Source organism: Microcebus murinus, chromosome 10 (assembly GCF_040939455.1).
Source record: "Microcebus murinus isolate Inina chromosome 10, M.murinus_Inina_mat1.0, whole genome shotgun sequence".
NCBI classification, from domain to species: Eukaryota; Metazoa; Chordata; class Mammalia; order Primates; family Cheirogaleidae; genus Microcebus; species Microcebus murinus.
The window spans coordinates 82,076,037-82,100,364 of NC_134113.1; the positions used below are offsets into that span (position 1 = coordinate 82,076,037).

Genomic DNA, 24,328 nt, shown 5'->3' on the forward strand with positions numbered 1-24,328 from the left:
ACCCTGTCTCTATGCCATCGCACTCACTCATACTCCAGCATGCTAAGAGATAACTGTGGGGCACATGCGGTAAATAAACAGTAAAAATTGAGATAAACTAGTTGGCATAAAAATATGAAAAGGACAAAGAAAGGCTAAAATAGTGTTTGAGTATATGAAATAGCAGCAGGAGGCCCTCCCCAAAACAAAACTACAGGGAGAGGTCTGGGAGTGGCATGCACACAATCACCTCTCAACCAATATGAAATGGATTTTTTATTGACACATAATATTTGGTCCTATTTATGCGCTACATGTGATTTTTTTGTTACACACGCATAGAACGTGTAATGATCGAGTCAGGGTATGGAGGGGATTCATCACCTTGAGTATTTATCATTTCTATGTGTTGGGAACATTTCAAGTCCTCTCTTCTCACTATTTTGAAGTACATAATACGTTGTTATTAATTCTAGTCACCTACTTTGCTGTGGAACATTAGAACTTATTCCTTCTATCTGTCTGTCTGGACCATTACCAACTTCTCTTCATCGGCCTCCGCACAATCCACGCACTCTTCTCAGTATCTACCGTTCTACTTTTTACCTCCACAGGAGTGAAAACATGTGATGTGTGCGTTTCATTGCCTGGCTTATTTCACTTAACATAATAACCTCCAGTTCCATCCGCGTTACTGCAAATGACATGATTTCATTCCTTTTTTTTATTTTATTTTATTTATTCTTTTGAGACAGAGTCTCACTCCATTGCCTGGGCTAGAGTGCTGTGGCATCAGTGTAGTTCACAGTAACCTCAAACTCCTGGGCTCAAGTGATCCTCCTGCCTCAGCCTCCGGAGTAGCTGGGACTACAGGCATGTGTCACCACACCCAGCTAACTTTTTCTACTTTTAGTTGACCAGCTAATTTTTTCTATTTTTAGTAGAGACGGGGTCTTGCTCTTGTTCAGGCTGGTCTCGAACTCCTGAGCTCAAGTGATCCTCCCGCCTTGGCCTCCCAGAGTGCTAGTATTACAGGCGTGAGCCACCGTGGCCAGCCATGATTTCATTCTTTATAATGGCCAAGTAATATTCAATCATGTACATATACAACATTTTTTTTATCCGTTTGTCTGTTGATAGACACGTTGATTCCGTATCTTGACTATTATGAATAATACTGCATTAAATAGGGAGATGCAAGCTGGGCGTGGTGGCTCACGCCTGTAATCCTAGCACTCTGGGAGGCTGAGGTGGGTGGATTGCTCGAGGTCAGGAGTTCGAAACCACCCTGAGGGAGACCCCATCTCTACTAAAAAATAGAAAGAAATTAATTGACCAACTAAAAATATATATACAAAAAAATATTAGCCGGGCATGGTGGCGCATGCCTGTAGTCCCAGCTACTCGGGAGGCTGAGGCAGGAGGATCACTTGAGCCCAGGAGTTTGAGGTTGCTGTGAGCTAGGCTGATGCCACGGCACTCACTGTAGCCTGGGCAACAAAGTGAGACTCTGTCTCAAAAAAAAAAATAAAAATAAAAATAATAAATAAATAAATAAATAAATAGGGAGATGCAGATATTCCTTGATATGCTGATTTCTTTTTCTTCAGATAAATACAGATAAATACTCAGTAGTGGGATTGCTGGATCATATGGTAGTTGTATTTTTGGTTATTTGGGGAATCTCCATACTGTTTTTCATAATGGCTGTACTAATTTACATTTCCCTCAACAGTGTATAGGAGTTCTATCTTCTCTGCATCCTAGCTAGCATCTGTTATTTTTTTTTAAATAATGACCATTCTAACTTTTATTTGCATTTCTCTGGTGATTAATCATGTTGAACATTTCTTCATACACCTGTTGCCCAGGTGTATGTCTTCTTTTGAGAATTGTCTATTCATGTCCTTTGCCCACTTTTTAATGAGTTTATTTGGTTTTTTTGCTGTTGGGTTGTTTGAGTCTCTTGTATATTCTGTATATTATTCCCTTGTCAGATGAATAGTGTGCAAATATTTTCTCCCATTCTACAGGTTGTCTCTTCACTCTGTTGATTGTTTTATTTGCTGTATAAAAGCGCTTTAGTTTGATAGAGTCCCATTTGTCTATTTCTGTTTTTATTGCCTGTGCTTTTGAGGTCTTAGCCATAAAAATCTATGCCTTGACCAATGGCTTGAAGTGTTTCTCCTATGTTTCTATCTAGTAGTTTTGTACTTTTGGGTCTTTAAGTCTTTAATCCATCTTGAGTTTATTTTTGTATATGGCGAAAGATAGTGACCCAGTTTCATTCTTCTGCATATGGATATACAGTTTCCTCAGCACCATTTATTGAAGAGAGTGTTGTTTCCCCATTGTATTTTCTTGGCACCTTTGTCAAAAATCAGTTGGCTATAAATATGTAGATTTATTCCTGGATTCTCTATTCTTTTCCATTGGTTGACATATCTGTTTTTATACCAATACCATACTATTTTGGTTACTATAGCCTTGTATTAATAATATATTTTGAAGTCAAGTAGTGTAATGCCTCTAGCTTTGTTCTTTTTACTCAGAATGGTTTTGACTATTCCAGCTCTTTTCTCATTCCATATAAATTTTAGCATTGTTTTTCCTATTTCTGTGAAAAATGACATTGGTATGTTGATAGGGATTGCATTAAGTCAGTAGATTGCTTTAGATAGTATGGTCATTTAAACAATATTAATTCTTCCAATTCATGAGCATGAGATGTCTTTTCCATTTGTTTGTGCCCTCTTCAATTTCTTTCATCAATGTTTTGTAGTTTTCCTTGTAGAGGTCTTTCACCTCCTTGTTTCAATTTATTTCTAAATATTTTATTTTTTGTAGCCATTTTAAAGGACATTTTCTTCTTAATTTCTTTCTCAACTAGTTCATCATGGTGTATTGAAATGCTACAGATTTTTATATGCTGATTTTGCATTCTGCAACTTTGCTGTTTACTAGATTTAGGAATTTTTTGGTGGAGTCTTTAGGTTTTTCTAGATATGAGATCATGTCATCTGCAAAGATGGACAATTTGACTTTCAATTTTCCAATTTAGAAGCCTCTTATTTCTTTCTTTTGCCTAAATGTTCTGGCTAGGACTTCCAGTACCATGTTGAATGGGAGTGGTATAAGTGGGCATCCTTGTCTTGTTCCAGTTCTTAGAGGAAAGGCTTTTAGCCATTCAATATGATGCTAGCTATAGGTTTGTTATATGTGGCCTTTATTATTTAGACATATGTTCTTTCTATGCCTATATTGAGAATTTTCATGAAGGGATGTTGAATTTTATTAAATGCTATTTTTTTTGCACCTATTGAGATGATCATATGGTGTTTTTTCTTCATTCTGTTAATATGATGTATCATGTTTATTGATTTGCATATATTGAATCATCCCTGTATCTTTGGGGTAAATCCTACTTGGTTCTGATGTATTATCTTTTTGATGTGCTGTTAGATTTGGTTTGCTAATATTTTGTTGAGTTTTGTGTCTATGTTCACCAAGGATATTAGCCTGTATTTTGTTGTTGTTGTTGTTGTTGTTGCACCCTTGCCTGATTTTGTTATCAAGATAATGTTGGCCTCATAGAATGAGTTAGAGAGAATTTCCTTCTCTTCAAATTTTTTGAAATAGTTTGGGAGGAAATAATGTTAGCTCTTCTCTCAAAGTTTGGTAGAATTTGGCAGTGAAGCCATCTGGTCTTGGACTTTTCTTTGCTAGGAGACTTTTTACTACTGATTCATTTTTGCTACTTATAATTGATCTTTGGGGTTTTCTATTTCTTCCAGATTCAATCTTGGTAGGTTGTATTTGTCCAGAAGTTTATCCATTTGTTCTTGTTTTTCCAGCTTTTTAGTGTATAGTTGTTCATAATAGTTTATGTTTTTTAAAAAATATTTATGTCATGTCAGTTGAAATGTTTTCTTTTTTTGTTTCTGATTTGGTTTGGTGGGTTTTTGTTTGTTGGTTGGTTGATTGATTGGTTGATTTTTACTGGTAACATTTGAATTCTTTCTCTTCCTTATTTGTGTGTTTGCTTTGCCAATGGGTTTTACACTTTTATGTGTTTTCATGATTGTAGATATATCCTTTTGTTTCCAGCTTAAGCATTTCATTCTTTTTTATTCTTTTTTCTTTATTTTTGTCTGACTGGGTTATTTTAAAACACCTGTCTACAACTTCTGAGATTCTCTCTTCTGCTCGATCTATTCTATTATTGAATATTTCAAATGAATTTTGTATTTAATTCCATGAATTCTTTAGTTCTAGAATTTTTGTTTATTTTTTTATGTTATCTATGTCTTTAATAAATTTCTCATTTCTTTTTTCTTTTTTGTGAGACAGAGTCTCACTTTGTTGCCCAGGCTAGAGTGAGTGCCGTGGCGTCAGCCTAGCTCACAGCAACCTCAAACTCCTGGGCTCAAACAATCCTCCTGCCTCAGCCTCCTAAGTAGCTGGGACTACAGGCATGTGCCACCATGCCCGGCTAATTTTTTCTATATATATTAGTTGGCCAATTAATTTCTTTCTATTTTTATAGTAGAGATGGGGTCTCGCTCTTGGTCAGGCTGGTTTTGAACTCCTAACCTTGTGCAATCCACCCGCCTCGGCCTCCCAGAGTGCTAGGATTACAGGCGTGAGCCACCGCACCCGGCCTAAATTTCTCATTTCTATCCTGAATTGTTTTCTCTGATTTCTTTTTATTGCTTACCTGAGTTCTTTTGTATTTCATGGGCTTCTTTAATATGATTATTTCGAATTCTTTTGGGGGGAACTTTATAAATTTCTTTTTCATTGGAGTCTATTGCTAGAGAATTATTGTGATCCTTTGGAAGTGTCATATTTCTTTGCTTTTTCATCTTTCTTTTGTCCTCACATTGATATCTGCATATCTGGTGTAACATTCTCTTCTAATTTTTTGTATTTGTTTTCACAGAGGAGGATTTTTCCTGTTGGTTGGATAGGACACTTTGGCTTTGATTCTAGGTGCATGCAATAGCGTAGTCTCTGTATGATTTCTTCAGCTGTAAATAGTGTCAGTAGTGTCTGTGATTTCCTCAGTGACTTAGGATGTGGTTGCTAGTGGAGGTTGTGGTAAAGTTTTGCTTCACATAGAGATGTCAGGTGGGCTAGTCCTTTGTCCTCAGAGGTGGCAGCAGCTGACTGAGCATGGATCCCAGGGAGGTATACAGTGGTACTGGTTTCACTTGGTCCAGGGGGGCTAATTCTTGGGTCTCCAGGCAGCTTGCTTGAGTGCCACCAGTGCCAGCCATGAGCCAGGTAGGTGGGCAGATTCTCAGGCCCTTGAGTGGCGGGTGTTGCATGGGTGATGGCAGTAGCACTTTTATGGTTAACCCTCTGGCTCCCAAGCAGTCTTCATTGGTGATGGCAGCAACTGTGATGACCTGGGGGGGTCAGTCCTCAGGCCTGCAGGTGGTATGTGTGTGGGGGGGTGCCAGTTGTGGTGGTAGTGGCAGGTTGGGTGGGTCAATCCTCAGGCCCCCAGGAGGAGTGCTCAGGTGGCAACAGTGGTGGATGGGTCAGGGCGATCCCAGACCCATCAGACAGTGGGCTCAGACACTGAAGAGGGTGCCTGAGCCTGGCTGGGCAGGCCACTCCTCAGGCCCCCAGTGGTGTGTGTGGATCCTGGCTCTGGTAGGCAGCAATGGGGTAATTCTCAGGCCCCCAGGGGAATGTTCAAGTGGTGGTGGCTGTGCTGCAGCCCTGCTGCTGGAAAGGGCAGGGTTGCTCTTAGTGGCAGCAGCTGTAAACAGAAGGCTGTTGCTAAGATGTGACTCTCACACTTTATTTTATTTATTTATTCTTTTTTGAGACAGGGTCTCACTCTGTTGCCCTGGCTGGTGTGCTGTGGTGTCAGCCTAGCTCACAGCAACCTCAAACTCCTGGGCTCAAACAATTCTCCTGCCTCAGCCTCCCAAGTAGCTGGGACTACAGGCATGCGCCACCATGCCCGGCTAATTTTTTTCTATATATTTTAGTTGGCCAATTAATTTCTTTCTATTTTTAGTAGATACAGGATCTCACTCTTGCTCAGGCTGCTTTCGAACTCCTGACCTTGAGCGATCCACCTGCCTTGGCCTCCCAGAGTGCTAGGATGACAGGCATGAGCCACCATGCCCAGCCAACTCTCACACTTTAAAGTTTTTCCTTGTCGTTGCCACTGCAAGTTGTTTCTCTAAATTTATTTTTCTTCAACAAATAAGTTTGATGTTTATAAGATTTTCCAGAATTTAAGAGAAACACTTAGGTGAGGTTGATGTTAACATCAATTTATATAGACCTAGATTCGTTGTTGACTGGTTAAGTGAATCACATCTGTTCTGGTCCAGTCTAGAATCTTCTACTTCTAAGTTTTGCATATCCTCCTCATGTGCTGTGTGCTGTCCTCATCACCTGCCATCTGACCTGTGATTTGACAGTGTCCTTATGTCAGACTCTGCTCAAATGACAATTTAAACTTTCTTTTTTGTTAAGTCAAAAAGTCTTTCCTTAGTCAAGATGAAATTCTTAAGGACAATTTGTGTGGCCTCATGAAAATTGTTTGCATGTAATATTTACATTTTGGGAGTTGTATTAGCTCTTCTCCTTTATAAATTAATGAATCCTATTGGTATTCTATAATAGAATCAACATTTGTCTTCTGAGTCTCACTTCTCAAAAGGCAATTCTCCAAAAAGTATATTTTGAATGGCTAAGGCTTAAAAAAAATTCACAGATGGCAATTCTATTTTTGGTTGAGACTATTAATAAGATTTACTATTTAAAGTTTAAGTTACTGATAGAAGAAATTTAGGAGATATAGTACCATGTTTCCTGGAAAATGAGACAGGGTCTTATATTTATTTTTCCTCAAGAAGACACCCCAGGGCTTATTTTCAGGGGATGTGTTATTGTAACAATAATGTAACAATCTACATTTATGCAAATATAGTTAAGTCATCTTCTGGAGCATGATCATAACTCTCCAAACCCCAAATTCCATCCTGAATTTCTTGTGACTCTATTTCCTTTAGAACCATTGGCCCCAATCTCTCATGTGGAGCAATAGAGCTCTCATGGGGCAGATGAGAAGGGCTGCTTGTCTTCTTTACCGCTCCAGACGAAATGCATGGGTTGTGCAGATGCGCTGCGTAGCCACGCCCATCCCTAGGTCTTATTTTTGGGGTAGGGCTTATATTGCACAAATGCTTAGAAATCCTGGTAGGGCTTATTTTATGGGTAGGTCTTATATTCGGGGAAACACGGTAGCTATCAAAACCTATATCCTGATGAATTGGAATACCTTTTTAAAAACAGCAGTGAAAAATGAGAAAAGACATTTTTTGCAATATGTAAGTAATAAATTTGCTCTTTGCAATTGACTTGAAGATTGGTGCCAGAATCTTATTGGTTCCAGGATTTCACACGGGACTTCTTGAGTCATGCTCTTGCCATGGTTCATTCACAAAGTATTGCTCAAGAAATTGATTCAGACTTCATTTATATTTTCATATGTGATTATTGCTTAGTTCTGGCCTAGGAAATATCCTAAGTTATTGAAAATCTTCTTCCCCTTGACTTTCTCTATTCCTTCTACCTAGTTACTGAGTTTTGAACCTATCCTGTTGGATGCCTATTACCCTCCCCTTACATACTCTGCTCCCAACTTAGGACCTTGGCTCTAATTGTTACCACTGTCTAAGAAATTGTTCCCCATGGCATTTGCTTGCCTAATTTCTTCCTTCTATTTAATCACTCCTTTAAGTAATACTTTATTTGCTCAATTATCAACTTCTCAGCCAGGCCTAATTTGTATTATTTTGTTGAGACAGAATCTTACTCTGTTGCATGGGCTAGAGTGCAGTGGCATCATCATAGCTCATTGCAACCTCAAACTCCTGGGCTCAAGTTATCCTCCTGCCTCAGCCTCCTGAGTAGCTGGGACTACAGGCATGTGCCACCATGACCAGCTAATTTTTTCTATATTTTTAGTTGTCCAGCTAATTTCTTTCTATTGTTAGTAGAGACGGGCTCTCACTCTTGCTCAGGCTGATCTGGAACTCCTGAGCTCAAACGATCCTCCCGCCTCAGCTTCCCAGAGTGCCAGGATTACAGATGTGAGCCATCACGCCCAGTCCAGGCCTAATTTTTAATACTGTTGCTACAACCTGCCTTTCCCTCCAAGCTAAATATTATTTTATAACCATTTAATAGATAAGCTAATTGAGCTTTACAACCATTAAGTGAGTCAACTAGTTCAATCTAAGTTGTTTCTAATTTTTTGCCATTATAATGCTTCCATAAACATCCTTGTATGCATACATTTTGGCACTCTGTTTATTTTTCCCCCAGGATAACTTTCTAGATATGGACTTGCTGGAACCAAGGGTATGCATGTTTTCCCAGAGCATGCATGTTTTCTGGCTTTGTGTTTTAATAGTGGCAGCAGCAATAACAGAGGGGGGGGGAATGAAACAATGAGTCTAGGAAGGGAGAAATAGTGTGTGAGTATGAAAAATTTGTATTTATGTCATTGGATTTGACATCAGGGTTGGATCAAGCATATTCCATCAAAATCTGTAAGCTCTTTCCCCTTGAAAAAGGGTACCTTGCTTGGTGTCTTGGAAGAGGAGTGCTCTTTAGCTTGGGAGACTTGCTCATAACTGCAAGCCACAGTGGCTGTTACTTGGACATAACCTTAGCTCCTTCTTGGACCACTGTAGGAGAAGAGGCAAAATATGACTACTGCTGCTGAGGGCATGTGTCATCAGAATGGCTACTTGTCCTAACTTCGACACTTCAACATGATTGAAGCTTTAAGCCAAGTACTGCTGTATTCTAATTGTCTCCGCAGATTTCCTTGAAATGTTTATACCTCTTTGCTGCTGCCAGCCTGCTGCTCTCTCACGTGCACCCAGAAGGGGCTTTAAAATATGCCCAGGGCCGGGCCCGGTGGCTCACGCCTGTAATCCTAGCACTCTGGGAGGCGGAGGTGGGCGGATCGCTCGAGGTCAGGAGTTCGAAACCAGCCTGAGCAAGAGCAAGACCCCCGTCTCTACTAAAAAAATAGAAACAAATTAATTGGCCAACTAAAAATATATAGAAAAAATTAGCCAGGCATGGTGGCGCCTGCCTGTAGTCACAGCCACTCGGGAGGCTGAGGCAGGAGGATCACTTGAGCCCAGTTGCTGTGAGCAACTGGTTGCTGTGAGCTAGGCTGATGCCACGCCACTCTAGCCCGGGCAACAGAGTGAGACTCTCTAAATAAATAAATAAATAAGCCCAGAATTGAATCAAACAGTAACCATTTGTTAGTGTCCCTTAACAACATGTTAAACACTGTTCTTTTAGAAAGTTACAGGAACGTTTGTGCTTCATGGATCTTAAATGGTGACTTAAACCTGTTCTCATCCCTTCATTGCTTAAAATGAATTACTTGCATGAATGATAACAGAACGTTTTTTTCTTTCTAACAGTTGGAGGCATCTATACTGTGATTCAGACAAAGGCCAGAACCACAGCAGACGAATGGGGAGACAATTATTTTCTGATAGGTCCATATTTTGAGCATAATATGAAGACTCAGGTGGAGCAGTGTGAACCTGCCAATGATGCTGTCAAAAGAGCAGTGGAAACAATGAATAAGCATGGCTGCCAGGTAAAGGAACTGACTTAACATTCACTCAGCAACTCTCAGTAAACTGTTGCAAGAAAATGGACTGCAATTCACAGGAACTCACAAGAGAAGATCATCTGCCTCCTTAGGGAAGAAGAGGAGGTTTGTGAGAAAGATGATGAACTTGATTTTAAATACACTGCATTTGAGACACCTTGTGGAAACCAAGGGGAAAGGACAATTGGTTTGAAGCACAGCAGGCTGTAGGGTAGACATGCTTTTGAGGAAGTCATTTGTACCTAAGTTGTAGTTGAAGTCCTTGGTGTTGATAACATTATTCAGTGGAAATTCATAGACCAAAAGCAAAACTTTTGAGCCAAATGTTGGGGAATGTCTATATGTTAGAGTATCTACGTTAAAAGAAGCCAGAGATTGCAAATGTAAAAGCAAAGCCAGCTATGTGGAACCAAGGATGCCCAAGTTCTAATCCTCAGAACCTGTGAACTCGTTACCTTATACAGCAAAAGGGACTTTGTAGATGTGATTAAGTTAAGGAGTCCCTTTTGAGATGCAGAGACAATCCTGAATTATCTGAGTGGGCCCAATGTAAGCATAAGGGTCCTCTTTGTTAGGTCTGGAGCCTCAGGTTTAGCAAAATGCTGTTTCTTTTGAACATCTGGGTGCAGATGGGTGGAGGCTGAAAAAAGCATCCATCCCGGGAAGGGAAGGGGAGAGCAGTGGGTTTTCTGGAAGGTTTTTCCAGGAGGAGTAAGGAACTGGCCCAGAACAGTTGCTTGTAATAAATTCTTTTTCAAACAATCAGCTCCTAGGACCCCTGCCGCATCCTGTAGCTCCCATGTGGTTCTTACCAGGAAAGCAAGGGAGGGATAAGCTTTGTCCTTATCAAGGGAAAAAGGAATACAATCTCCCCCTTTGCATTCCATTCCTTTATCTCCCCAGGGGTCTGGCAAAGGCTACTTGCCTAAAATGCTTAAGAGGGGTGGAAGTGAAATTAGAATCAGAGAGGAGATGTGGCAATGGAAGTAGAGGTTACAGTGATGTGCTTTGAAGATGAAAAGAGGGGCCACAAGGAACCAGGTGGCCTTGGGAAGGAGAAAAAGGCAAGAAAACAGATTCTCCCCCTAGAGACTACAACGGAATGCAGCTCTGCTTACATGTTAATTTTAGCCTGTAAGGTCCCTTTTGGACTATTGACCTCCAAATCTGTTAGATAATAAATCTGTGTTGTTTTAAAGACACTTAGATTTGTGGTAGTTTGTTACAACCACAACAGGAATAGTGATGTCAAGACAAGGGAGGAAAGAGTTTTAAGTATGAACAAGGGATGAAGTGAACAAAGCATTGAACCAGGGTCCATTGGGTTTGGCAATATTCTGGTCGTTGATAATATTGCTCAGCACAATTTCAGAGGAGAAGGGGAGGTTAAATTAGATTGCAGTAGGTTAAGGAATGAGTTTGTGGTAAGAAAAAAAGGTACAGGAGTCGTGGCTACGAGATTTTTCTGTGAAGAGGAAAGAGAATACAGTAGTTGCAGAGTGATGTGGTCTTGAGAATTGGTGTTTTATTAAACATGGGTGAGACCTGAGCATATTTATTTGCCCAGAGGAAATATCTAGCAGACAGGGAGAAGCTGAGAGTTCAGAATGAATGGAAGATGGAAGGGAGTAGAGTCACTGAGAGTTGGGGGGAGGGAACAAGATCCAAAGCGACATTGAAGGGATCATTCTTCACGCCTTCCACTCAAACAGGAGCTAAAGGAGGAATGCAAATACTAGAGATAAGTTACTAAAGAATCCAGGACGGTCTCACCCCTTGTTTTTCAGTGAGCTTACTGAAGTAGGAGTTAAAGGTCATCTTCTGAGGCTTAAGAGGCTAGTGTTTAAGTAAGAGAATGTGATGGAAGAAGTTCTGAAAAACCGTTCAAGGAGTACATGAAAGAATTTGTGGGTATCTTCGAGATGTAGTCGAGACTTTTCGGTGACACAGATATGCATGACTGTGACTTTCTCAAGGAGCGATGCACAACCTGAGTGGCAATGCAGGAAGTTGAGCAGATGGAAATCTAGTTTATTTCTAGCATTCCTGCAGTGGGTCCAGGCGGCACAGTATTGAAGGTAATTGTGAGAGTGACTGAATTAGTAGCTGGATCGATGGCCCATTGTACTGAAATGGGTAGGAAAGGAAGCAAAGCTAGAATGGAGGTGACAATGTGTAGGAGAAAATGGTGGCTTTCAGGGACTAGATGTCTTAGAGGGCAAAGAGAAAGAATATAGACACTGGGAAAAACAGTGTGAGAGAAGTGGAAGTATAAAAGTTGCGGTCAGGTAACAGAATGCCAAAGTGAAATATCTCAGAGGAGGAACAATTTGGATTTTGATAAGGATCATGCAGCCATGATCTTGGGTGGCTGAAATTAGGTGGACATGAAGTTCTTCTAAGTCAATAAGGTCAAGTAACTACTAACAATACCAGGTTAATTGTGCAGGATAAAAAACCCAGACTTTGAAGTTGCTTAGGATAAGGTCAGAAAGTAACCGAGTGATTAGTAGAACATGGAAAGGTAATATAGGTAATATATTTGTATAATATACATTTCAAAGATGTTTTTACACACAAATAAGGAACAAGGCTTTACAAGTTTCAATGGAATTTAAAAATAGTAACTTTCCTTCATACTCATTCCAGGAATATAGTTTCTGGAGGTGAATAAATGAGAAGCCCTCACCTGAGATTTCTGTGTGTAGACAACAGTGTCTAGGAGGTGCATGCAAGGTTTAAGGAGCAGAATGTGTCATTCGTAAGGGAACTTGACGTCCTGAGAGTACCCGGAAAATATTTCATAGAGAATCTTAGGAGAGTGAGAGAAGGGTGTGTGTTATACTGCTGGCATAAAAGTAAATGAGATGTTAGGAGGGGCTTGCATTTGAAGTTCTTATGAAGGAAGGGGGTTGGGAAACACAGTGGAACTGACTGGTCTCGAGATTCTACGTGGATTTCTGGTGTAAGGATGTTTCCATGTTGTAACAAAGAACTGACTGGAAGTCAAGACAAGCTAGTTTACATTCTCTGTTTGTAGTTTCAACACTTCTCTCTGACCTTAGCTCACTGTATCATATGGCACATATTAGGCAGTCAGTAAATATAATACAATAATATTATGTATTATTAATAATGTATGAATATATAAATCAATTACTTTCACAAAGAAAAAACTATTAAAAAGTTGTTTGGGGCTGAAAGAGTGACAAGATAAACACTAAATTACAATGGAAGCAACTGAGGCATAATGAGGGTCTTTCAAGGTTGGCCAAGGAACGGTCAGGGGAGAAATATCACCCCACATGCCTGAGTCCCATGGGAGGAAATGGCAATTAAATTGTGCTTCCAAACTCTGCAAAATTCAGCCATGGGTGGAATTTTAGTGTCAATATGTAAGTAATGTGAACACATTCAGTTTTCTAGAGAGGCTTAAATATACCAATGCAGAGGCCTCTTAGCCTCTTCTGAGTTCCAGAAAAGATTTAAAGTAGTTTATGTAATAGGAGAAAAAAACCACAACACAAAAATGAAGACAATTTTTTTACTATAAAAATATAGAGAACAAAAGGGAAATTAAAACTTGGATATACAAGTGACTATATATTAATACTTACGATTGGAAAAAAATTGAGATTGCTAATGCACTAAAAGTTGCACAAGATAAAACATTTAGGAACCTAAGTCAATTTAAAGAAGGTAATAGAATTAGACTTTGAGCTGCTTGATTAAAGAGATAATGTATCTTGGGCAACATGTTTAGTTAAGATCTCTGGCAGCAACAAACATTTCGAGTCATTTTTTTTTTTTGATAGGAGCAATAAGATAAATCATATACATTGTCTACAAAAATAGCTTCTTTTCTAGCCAGAAATATTGTGAGTCCTGTTGCATAAAGGAAATTCAGTGACATTGAAGAAATTATATCCAACAACCCAGGTTGTTAGAGAACATTTCATGACTCTGTCATAAACACATAGACTATAGTTCAGTCATATATCCATGAGCTCAAGGTCACAGGAGGGTTGTGTGTGTGTGTGCGTGTGTGTGTGTGTGTGTGTGTGTGTGTGTGAGTGTGATCAGGTTCTGTTTATTTTAGAAGCATGGGCCGGGCGCGGTGGCTCACGCCTGTAATCCTAGCACTCTGGGAGGCCAAGGCGGGTGGATTGCTCAAGGTCAGGAGTTCGAAACCAGCCTGAGCAAGAGCGAGACCCTGTCTCTACTATAAATAGAAAGAAATTAATTGGCCAACTAAAAATATGTATAGAAAAAATTAACAGGGCATGGTGGTGCATGCCTGTAATTCTAGCTACTCGGGAGGCTGAGGCAGAAGGATTGCTTGAGCCCAGGAGTTTGAGGTTGCTGTGAGCTAGGCTGACGCCACGGCACTCTAGCCCATCTCAAAAAAAAAAAAAAAAAAAAAAGAAGTATGAACAGTGGAACTAGGAGGGAGTGATGAAAACAAGACAGAATTCTCCCTGACAGCCCAGATCCAACACAGGCTCTCTCTGTGTGACCAGGGCCAACCCTGGAGACCTGATCAGCCTTTTCCCATGAGGAGAGCATGTGAGGACAACCTGGGCAGAAATTACAGAAAAACAGAGATTACACAATCTAGATATGTTGCTTTAAAATGACCCAATTTAGCAAAGAGCAAGACTTTGGAGATTCTAATGAATGGATGCATGTGCATTCCAGCCTCAGGCTCAAACAGCAGATACGATGTGTTGTCACTACTCTTTTCCATGTAGCTTTGAATTCTACATACACTTTATATCTTCCCAGCTCAGTTACAGTTTCTGTTCTTGCAATACTTAATATTAGTACATGGCTGTGTGTTCTTTTTATGACAGGTACATTTTGGAAGATGGCTGATTGAGGGGAGTCCTTACGTGGTGCTCTTTGACATAGGCTATTCGGCTTGGAACCTGGACAGGTGGAAGGGTGACCTCTGGGAAGCATGCGGTGTCGGCATTCCTTACCATGACCGAGAAGCCAATGACATGCTGATATTTGGATCTTTAACTGCCTGGTTCTTAAAAGAGGTACAGTTTACTGCATGGTGACACAACAGAGGAGCAGCACAACTGGCTCAGTGCACAGCAATGATCCCATGATTTTTGGATCAAGCAAATTTTTTGAGATGATGCCGTTATTGCTTGTCCTAATACATTTCAAAGGAATCTGAGGGCGTGTTCCACACTCCTCCCACACTAAAAACCAGCCTTTGGAACAGAGTAATAATGATTCGTATTACTGTTTAGCTCATGACAGATTTAAATGGAATGATGTATGTAAAACACTGAATTATATCACCTGCTATGTGGATGATACTCAATATATACGCAAGAAAAAAAAAAGAGATTGCTTATAATACATCATGTACTGTGTAAGTGAATTCTAAAATGTTAAGAGTAGCAAACAGCTTGAAATATTCTGTTTATGCATAAGTACTTGTGCAGCTAGAGTGGCTTTGAGATATGTGTGTTATTTGCTAAGAGCTGAAGTGGTCGTGGCAGTTATTGAGGAGTTCTTTGTAGGGGACTATGCCATAGATGTAAAAAAGCAAGAGCAAAGCCGGGCGAGGTGGCCCACGCCTGTAATCCCAGTATTCTGGGAGGCCGAGGCAGGCATATTGCTCAAAGTCAGGAGTTCGAAACCAGCCTGAGCAAAAGCGAGACCCCATCTCTATCATAAATAGAAAGAAATTAATTGGCCAACTGATAAATATAGAAAAACTTAGCCGGGCATGGTGGCGCATGCCTGTAGTCCCAGCTACTTGGGAGGCTGAGGCAGCAGGATTGCTTGAGCCCAGGAGTTTGAGGTTGCTGTGAGCTAGGCTGATGCCACAGCACTCACTCTAGCCTGGGCAACAAAGCAAGACTCTGCCTCAAAAAAAAAAAAAAGGCAAGAACATTAGAAATGAGTCCTTGTAAAATGAGCCAAATCTGCACTCTGTTAATTCTTCAAAGTCTGGCAGTCGGATTCCTTTGCATCCTTGCACTACCTCAAGATGATTATACATAACCCTAAAACCAGGTGGTAAAAGAAGAACCCCCCCTAGCACAGTGGGGGGTGTGGTCTAAGGACAAATCACAGAACTGTATGTCAGGAGTGTGTTTCCCTTAACCAATCTCTTCTACTGATGAAATGATATTCCACTCACCATAAAATAAAAAGCTGCCTTGAAGCGAAGGGGAAGGTGGACAGGCAGCCCTTTTGCTTTGTTTTGGTGGTGACAGTATAGGACAAGAAGGGTGAGAGTGCCATCACAATTAATGTACTCTTGGTGTGCAGAATCTGGCTTAATGGCTGATACGCAACCTTGTTGCAGCACCAGCTGGTGGAACCAACTCTTCCTCTCCAAACTGCCTCCGTGAGCCACTGCCCCATGGCTGAGGCTAAGTGACACTAAGTGACATGTGGCTAACCACTAAGTGACATGTGTGTGTCTGAGTGTTGTCATCCTTTCTATTATAGGGAAATAGAGTTGAGCAAACCAAGAAAGCAAGAGTCCCAATTTTCTCTAAAATAAAGCAGTTCCAAAAATAGATATTTTCTTTAGTTCAAAGGGTAGAGACATTGAAAATTAGTCCAAGACTACCCTGCAAGTCCTGTTTCTTTCTTTCTTTTTTTTTTTTTTTTTTGAGACAGAGTCTTGCTTTGTTGTCCAGGCTAGAGTGAGTGCCGTGGCGTCAGCCTAGCTCACAGCAACCTCAAACTCCTGGGCTCAAGCGATCCTCCTGCCTCAGCCTCCCAAGTAGCTGGGACTACAGGCATGTGCCACCATGCCCGGCTAATTTTTTCTATATATATCAGTTGGCCAATTAATTTCTTTCTATTTATAGTAGAGATGGGGGTCTCGCTCTTGCTCAGGCTGGTTTTGAACTCCTGACCTTGAGCAATCCGCCCGCCTCGGCCTCCCAAGAGCTAGGATTACAGGCGTGAGCCACAGCGCCCAGCCTGCAAGTCCTGTTTCTGCTGCCGCTTCTGTGCAGCTGTCAACAGCTGTGAGTGCTATGGCTGGTCTGGACAACTGGTGATGGTTGTGAGGAACCTTTAGAAGACCAGGCACTTGGAAGTTCAAAGGACTTAGCCTAAGTCAATGTTTCTCAAAGAGTATTTCCTTGGAGCAATATTAGCAGAATCACCTGTAAACTTGTGAGATATGCAAATTCTTACCCCTGGTTCAGAATATTAGATTATCTGGGGTGGGGAGAGGACCCGGATGTCAGTGTTTAACTAGCTTTCCAGCTGGTGCTGACATACACTAAGTGTTATAACCACCGTCCTGGGTTAGCTCTCCAAACCTCCCAATTCTCTGCCCAGCCTTCTTGAATTCAGGTGTTTCACTACTCCCTTCTTTAAGGAAATGGACCACTTGTAAGGGGAGTGAGTGTGAACTTTAATTTTTTTGTAAGAATGAAACAAACTAACTTTAAGGAGAAGACACTTGTGCCCTGCCTGGTTTGGTGTAGTGAAACTAGACCTGGGTTGTCCTTGTGTTATTAAGCTGCTATTTGATACTAAACAAGTTATCAGCCTTATTTTCCCTAGTTCTATATTCTTAAAATAATATTTCAGTAAAAATTATTTTGGCATCAAAGAACAGAAAAGTCAAATTACTGCCTATCTATCTAATTACTGTCAAAGTACTATCTCTTTTATCTTTTATCTCTTGCACTTTGATGAGTGCAAGAAAGTTCTTTCTGAAAAACTTGAACATTTGCAGAACAATGAGTGATCCTAATGAGAGCTTCCCTACAAAAAGGTCAGCCTAACCTAAAGGTCAAATTATAAATTAGACAGACTTAAAAGGTAGAGTCACTTATTATTTATTTAAAAAGAAGCTTGTAAGTGGGTAGTCATAATTGATTCCACTGTTTAGCGATATCTTCAAAAATATTTTTGCGGCCTGGCGCGGTGGCTCACACCTGTAATCCCAGCACTCTGGGAGGCCAAGGTGGGTGGATCGCTCAAGGTCAGGAGTTCAAAACCAGCCTGAGCAAGAGTGAGACCTCGTCTCTATTAAAAATAGAAATATTCCTAGAGGTGGACATGTTTAAAAATAAAAAAAAAAAAATAATAAAAAAAATAGAAATAAATTAATCGACCAACTAAAAATATATAGAAAAAATTAGCCGGGCATGGTGGCACATGCCTGTAGTCCCAGCTACTTGGGAGGTTGAGACAGAAAGATCACTTGAGCCCAGGAGTTTGAGGTTGCTGTGAGCTAGACTGATGCCACGGCACTCTAGCCAGGGCAACACGGTGAGACTCTGTCTCAAAAAATATATATATATATTATTTTTGCTATTATTCATTCATCCGTTAATGATCATTTATTGATTGCTTTGCATTTATTCCATTTATTAGTATTATTTGTTATCAATAGTAGTATTTATTTTTCTGTGAAAATACAAAAATAAATCTGATCCATCACTGAGAGGACTGAGACATAAAAATACCTAGGCTTTATGAACATACCACTGAATCCTATAAAAATATTTATCCTTGTTCATACTTAGACCCATTTCAATTGCGTAAAATTGACAAGACACCATGTGGGCTGTGATCACCATCAAGCTCCATCAACACTTTTCTGAATGCTTTTTTTCTGACGCAGGTGACCGATCACACAGATGGGAGACATGTCGTCACCCAGTTCCATGAATGGCAGGCCGGAACTGGACTGATCCTTTCTCGAGCTCGGAAACTTCCTATCGCCACGATATTTACAACCCACGCCACACTACTCGGGAGGTATCTCTGTGCGGCAAACATTGATTTCTACAACCATCTTGACAAGGTGACTAGTCCTTCCTCCTCCCCTCTCACCCACCCTTCTTTCAGATCGCTGAAGCGGAAGGGTAAGTATTGATCTTTGCATTTCATCTGCCAACCAGGTGGCAGCAATGCCCTTTCAGCTAGTCAATATTCATGACAAAGCTTCCCCTGGGGTGACAGACAGCTCATACAATTTAACTTTGTTCAGATAGCAGTATAGAGGTGAGAAGCCTGATTTCTGTCCTACTTTGGACCAGTAGATCCAAAAGGGTGTGTGGTAGGAGAAAGACACTGTGGACATAGGACTGGGCTCTTGTTCTACCCTGCAGCTTGAGAAATGCCATGAAAACCCTGGACCCACACACAGCTCTGAGTGGCAGGTAGAGAGCAGGGACTCAGGTGTACAAACTTGCATTGTGACCCATACTTTCTGTATCCTCCTGTATCCCAATTGATTGGGAACCACATTATATGTGAATAGGTCAGATTTTTCCTCTAACTCTGCAGTGCATAAATGGAGTTTTCTGTTTGGACAGAAATCATTGAAAACAAGGATGTAGGTCTTGATGACCGGTTTGCTCATTTTAGGAGACTACCTATTTCAAGACCCCCCCAAATCATTCAGTTTTGATCTCTTTCTCCTATTTCCTGTCAGTTAAATCAAATTAATAAAAGTATGTCTTTTATGTCATCATGCCAATAATATTAACAAAGCATTTGAGTACCATATTCAGGGGTTTTGCAGAGTCGGTATCTATACTCAAATAGATTTAACATTTTAGGATTTACTTTCATCATCAGGAAAATTGGGAAGTTGAAAAATTGATTTCTGAAGACTTTCCCAGTTTAAAAAGTTCTAGGATTCTATGCAACAGAATATGTGTGTGTGTGAGTCCATAAATAATATTCAGATAATGATCCTCAAAAGTTGCAGTACTCTTTTATCTTTTATCTCTTGCACTTTGATGAGTGCAAGAAAGTTCTTTCTGAAAAACTTGAACATTTTGCAGAACAATGAGTGATCCTAATGGGAGCTTCCCTATAAAAAGGTCAGCCTAACCTTTTAAGGTTTAATCATAAGCATAAAGTGTACATGTAAAATAAAGACACCAAGGAATTCAAAGCCGGAAGGTCAGAGAAGTTTCCTGATGTTGTATGGTAATCGTAGACTAATAAGGGAAAACCAGTGATCTGTGATAAGCTCAACAACCATGTTGAGGAGGAACAGACTGATTTCCATCAAAGAGAAAATATTAGAATAGCATATGGAATAGTTCACTTCAGAATACTTAAGAATTTTTTATGGTAAGAATTAACTTAAAAAACCAATTAATATACATTGGATACTCTTACTTGTTCTTAAGGAACAAATGCATTACAGTATATAGTTATATATTATAACCTTATCCTTTTTTTTTTGAGACAGAGTCTCACTATTGCCCAGGCTAGAGTGCTGTGGCATCAGCCTAGCTCACAGCAACCTCAAACTCCTGGGCTCAAGCAATCCTTCTGCCTCAGCATCCCGAGTAGCTGGGACTACAGGCATGAGCCACCACGCTCGGCTAATTTTTTCTATATATTTTTGGTTGACCAATTAATTTCTTTCTATTTTTTCCTCAGTAGAGACGGGGTCTCACTCTTGCTCAGGCTGGTTTTGAACTCCTGACCTTGAGTGATCCGCCCACCTCGGCCTCCTAGAGTGCTAGGATTACAGGCATGAGCCACCGCGCCCGCCTATAACCTTATCCTTTTGGTAAAAGGTCTGTATTTGTATCATACTGTCTTCAGATATGGTTACGTATCTCCCTAGTTTAAAGCCCTTCATGGGTTGATACATTTAAGCTCAGCCAGACTCCAGCACATCTTCCAGTACAATATTCTTCTCAGCAGAGTGATTAGTAGATAACAAGTAGGCAAGAACTAGTTTTTGAGTTAAATTCATAATCATTTTTCACAACAGAAGTCCCCAGAAGCACACAGAAGTTTAGAACTTGGGCGATACAAAAAAACACAAAGTTTTTAATGTGTTGCCCAGCACATAAAGTTTATATGTATTGGGTAATACACAACTTTTTTTTTTTTTTTTTTTTTTCTTGAGACAGAGTCTCGCTTTGTTGCCTAGGCTAGAGTGAGTGCCGTGGCGTCAGCCTAGCTCACAGCAACCTCAATCTCCTGGGCTCAAGTGATCCTTCTGCCTCAGCTTCCCAAGTAGCTGGGACTACAGGCATGCACCACCATGCCCGGCTAATTTATATATATATATATATTAGTTGGCCAATTAATTTCTTTCTGTTTATAGTAGAGATGGGGTCTCGCTCTTGTTCAGGCTGGTTTCGAACTCCTGACCTCGAGCAATCCGCCCACCTCGGCCTCCCAGAGAGCTAGGATTACAGGCGTGAGCCACCACGCCCGGCCCACAACTTTTTTTTAATTGTTTTATTATTTTTATTTTTCATTTTTATTTTATTTTTTAAAAAAATACATAAAATTTTTATTTTATGTATTGGGCAATACAAAAATATTATTTTTTAATTGTGGTAAGTTGTGAAATGATTATTTGGATGCTAGAACCATGGCCTGTCCCACAGGGCTGTTGTGTGGATGTTGTCTATAGCCTGGCCTTGGTGACAGGACTCTGGTAACAGGATGCCCAGAAGTCTCCCGAGTCCCTCCTGGGGGGCCCCGGTGGTTAATGAAGGATGACTCTGGGGCATGACATGAGAGCTCAGCGTGCTCCAGGAAGGTGGGAGCAGAGACTGACTGGCAACTGCTAAGTGTCTTTTGTGCAGCGATTACAGTTTTCCTCTGACCAAATTTTATATACATGAAACATTTTTAAAAGTTCAACATAAGGAATGACTCATGACTTAGTCTTTGATGCAGAATCCAGGATCAGTTTCAGAATGTTCTGACTCAGGCAAATAAAAGTAGGGCAAACATGAGAACAAGAATAAAAGTATTCAACTTTTGTAAAAAGTTGTAAAAGTAGAGAGATTAGAACTATTTTACTCAAATAATAATTGCTAACTGAAAACACTCTTTGTTACTAGCCAACCCACAAGAACCCTGGTGTTGGTGGAAATTGTAATAAATTTCATTGGCTAGAATAGCATTTCAACCATTTTCAGCCAGCATACAAATTTTCCAAGAACCTCTAAGCTGTTGCCAAACTCATTCTTTTAAGTCCAGCCATTGGTTAATTATCCCCTTGACTACAAATGGTTAAATAACCAAAGCTTTGCTTTTAAGGCCTTTAGTTTTCTTATGTCTTGCCCTCTTTTTTCTTAACAGCAAGAGAATTTCCTGGAAAACTGAGGATGGTGTCATTTGGGATTAGAAAATGGGGGGAAGAAAACCATAGACAATGATTCCATACATTTTAACTTTTTCTTCTGACCACGTTATTTTTTTGTTTTTGTTTTGTTGTTGTTGTTTTGTTTTTTTTGAGACAGAGTCACGCTTTGTTGCCCAGGCTAGAGTGAGTGCCATGGTGTCAGCCTAGCTCACAGCAACCTCAAACTCCTGGGCTCAAGCAATCCTCCTGCCTCAGCCTCCCGAGTAGCTGGGACTACAGGCATGTGCCACCATGCCCGGCTCATTTTTTCTATATATATATTAGTTGGCCAATTAATTTCTTTCTATTTATCATAGAGACGGGGGTCTCACTCTTGCTCAGGATGGTTTCGAACTCCTGACCTCGAGCAATCCACCCGCCTTGGCCTCCCAGAGTGCTGGGATTACAGGCGTGAGCCACCGCGCCCGGCCTCTTACCACGTTTTGAGCTTGTCAAGTTCAATTATAGGGTTACCCTTCTCTGTTGCGAGACTGTGTTTTACTGGTTAACATATACTTTACCTCATTCTTTGCTCAGAATTCTATAAACAGTTATGAGATACATGACAATGCAAGAAAGTAAGACCCATCATCAAAAGAATCAGGTCCAGATAGGTCCTAAACAATGGAATTAACAGACAGGTATTTTAACATACGATCTTAAGTGCGTGGAAAGGCAGACAACATGTGAAACAGGGTTTCTGTAAGGCCACAAATATGGCCATACAAACTACAAGGCCTGACAGATAAGGAAGCCCAGGGAACCAGGGAAAGGCAGAAGCAGGCACATGTACCTGGCCTCACCCAGACCTCTCCTGGGCTCGCCAGGCTCCTGCCTTCCTCCCCCCCGTATTTTTATATACTCCAGTCTACTCACTTAGAAAACCTATCTTCCCAACTCTAAATGTCCAAATGTCAAATGCTATCCCATCTGTGAAATATTATTCTAAACAACAACAACAAAATAATAGCAGCTAAAGTTACTGAGCACTTTCCACGTGCCAGGCACATTTCTAAACATTTGACATGTGTTAAGTCATTTGAAATTCACAAAAACTCAATGACATGGAAAATATTTTGCACTTCTCTCCAGAGTTATTTTTTTCAATCACTTTGGTATGAGCATCGAGCGTCGACTATAGTCCACAGCCACAGGTGAACGCGCACAGCCCAGCGTCGACTTTAGTTGACAGCCAAGAGCTTTTACTTTTATAGCTTTTATCTCTGCAGTTGCAGTGTGTACGTTCAGCTAATAAGTTACCACGAATCCGTGACCTTTTAACAAGTCCTTAGTAGGAGTTATTATAGTTATTTTCCTAAAGCTGCCTGTAAAGTAAAACAAGGTTGCAGTGCTTTCAAGCTTTCCGCATCACACAAGAGCAAAACGGATTGGTCATCAATGCACAGCACAGACTATCCTGCGGGCTGTGAGTGCCGGCTGTGGGCACGGTTTCGTGGCCGGTGAGTGCTGCACCAAAGTGGTTAAACGTAGGCTATGTTTTTACCACACCTCTAAATGAAGCCTTTTAGAGTGGTTTTCCATTGTGGGCAGAACAAAGGCTAAATTCCCAGTCTCCTCTTCAGGGACTTTGGTCATCTGGCCCTATGACATCCTGCCAGCCTCTGTCTCTTACATTCTACACCCAGTGCTGCAGTCACTGGTATCAGATGACCTGCTATTTTTTTTTGCACATGCCATAATACTTTGTATACTTGCTCTTTAGGAAAATTAATTTTTCAGCTGCAAATGACTTTCCCCAAATTACACTTTCATGTCTTAGTCCACATGCTGTTTTATTTATCCAGTCAATTTGGAGATCCAAAGATGACTACATCATGATCCTTGCACTTGGAAATCTTACATTCTAGAGGTAATACTGACAATGTGAACACTTAGCAGGCGTCCTCAAACTATGGCCCACGGGCCACATGCGGGTGTTTTTGCCCATTTGTCTTTTTACTTCAAAATAAGATATGTGCAGTGTGCATAGGAATTTGTTCATAGTTTTTTTTAAACTATAGTCTGACCCTCCAATGGTCTGAGGGACAATGAACTGGCCCCCTGTTTAAAAAGTTTGAGGACCCCTGCTATATAGTATGAAATACTTTTCCCTATCCTCAGCCAGAGATAATCAGTGCTGCTCTGATCCTATGCCTTATTCAGGTACTCATTTCTGCCTGATTTTTACCTGTTTTCCCACTAACTTGTAAGCTCAGTAAAGTAACAGATACACATAATTAGTCAACAAATGTTGGTTAAATGAGAGATTTCGTTGAATGCAACAGACAAGCCATATAGAGCTTTAAAGAAAATCTCTGCTAATCCAAGCATGACATGTAGAGCCCTGATTCAAACATTTTCAGAGAGATGATTGCAAATATCACAGTCATGAAAGAATGCTCTAGTAATTTCCTTGTCCTACTCGTTAGAATCATGCAATGGGTCTTTTTCTCTATGTGATGCTACTATAATTATTGGGAATGACTTGATAGAGCTGGAGTCTAAATGATGTGAAAGCAGATAAGAGTACAAGGTTTGGAGTCAGACTC

At 40.5% G+C, this 24,328-nt stretch overlaps 1 protein-coding gene across 1 annotated transcript in view; it reads left to right on the forward strand.

Moving 5' to 3' along the window:
• Positions 1 to 24,328, forward strand: part of GYS2 (glycogen synthase 2) — a 74,822-nt gene that overhangs the window by 8,305 nt on the left and 42,189 nt on the right. Inside the window, exons 2-4 of the mRNA XM_076007610.1 lie at positions 9,462 to 9,643; positions 14,512 to 14,703; positions 18,285 to 18,467. Coding sequence (XP_075863725.1) covers positions 9,462 to 9,643; positions 14,512 to 14,703; positions 18,285 to 18,467 — 557 coding nt within the window. The remainder of the gene's footprint in view (positions 1 to 9,461; positions 9,644 to 14,511; positions 14,704 to 18,284; positions 18,468 to 24,328) is intronic.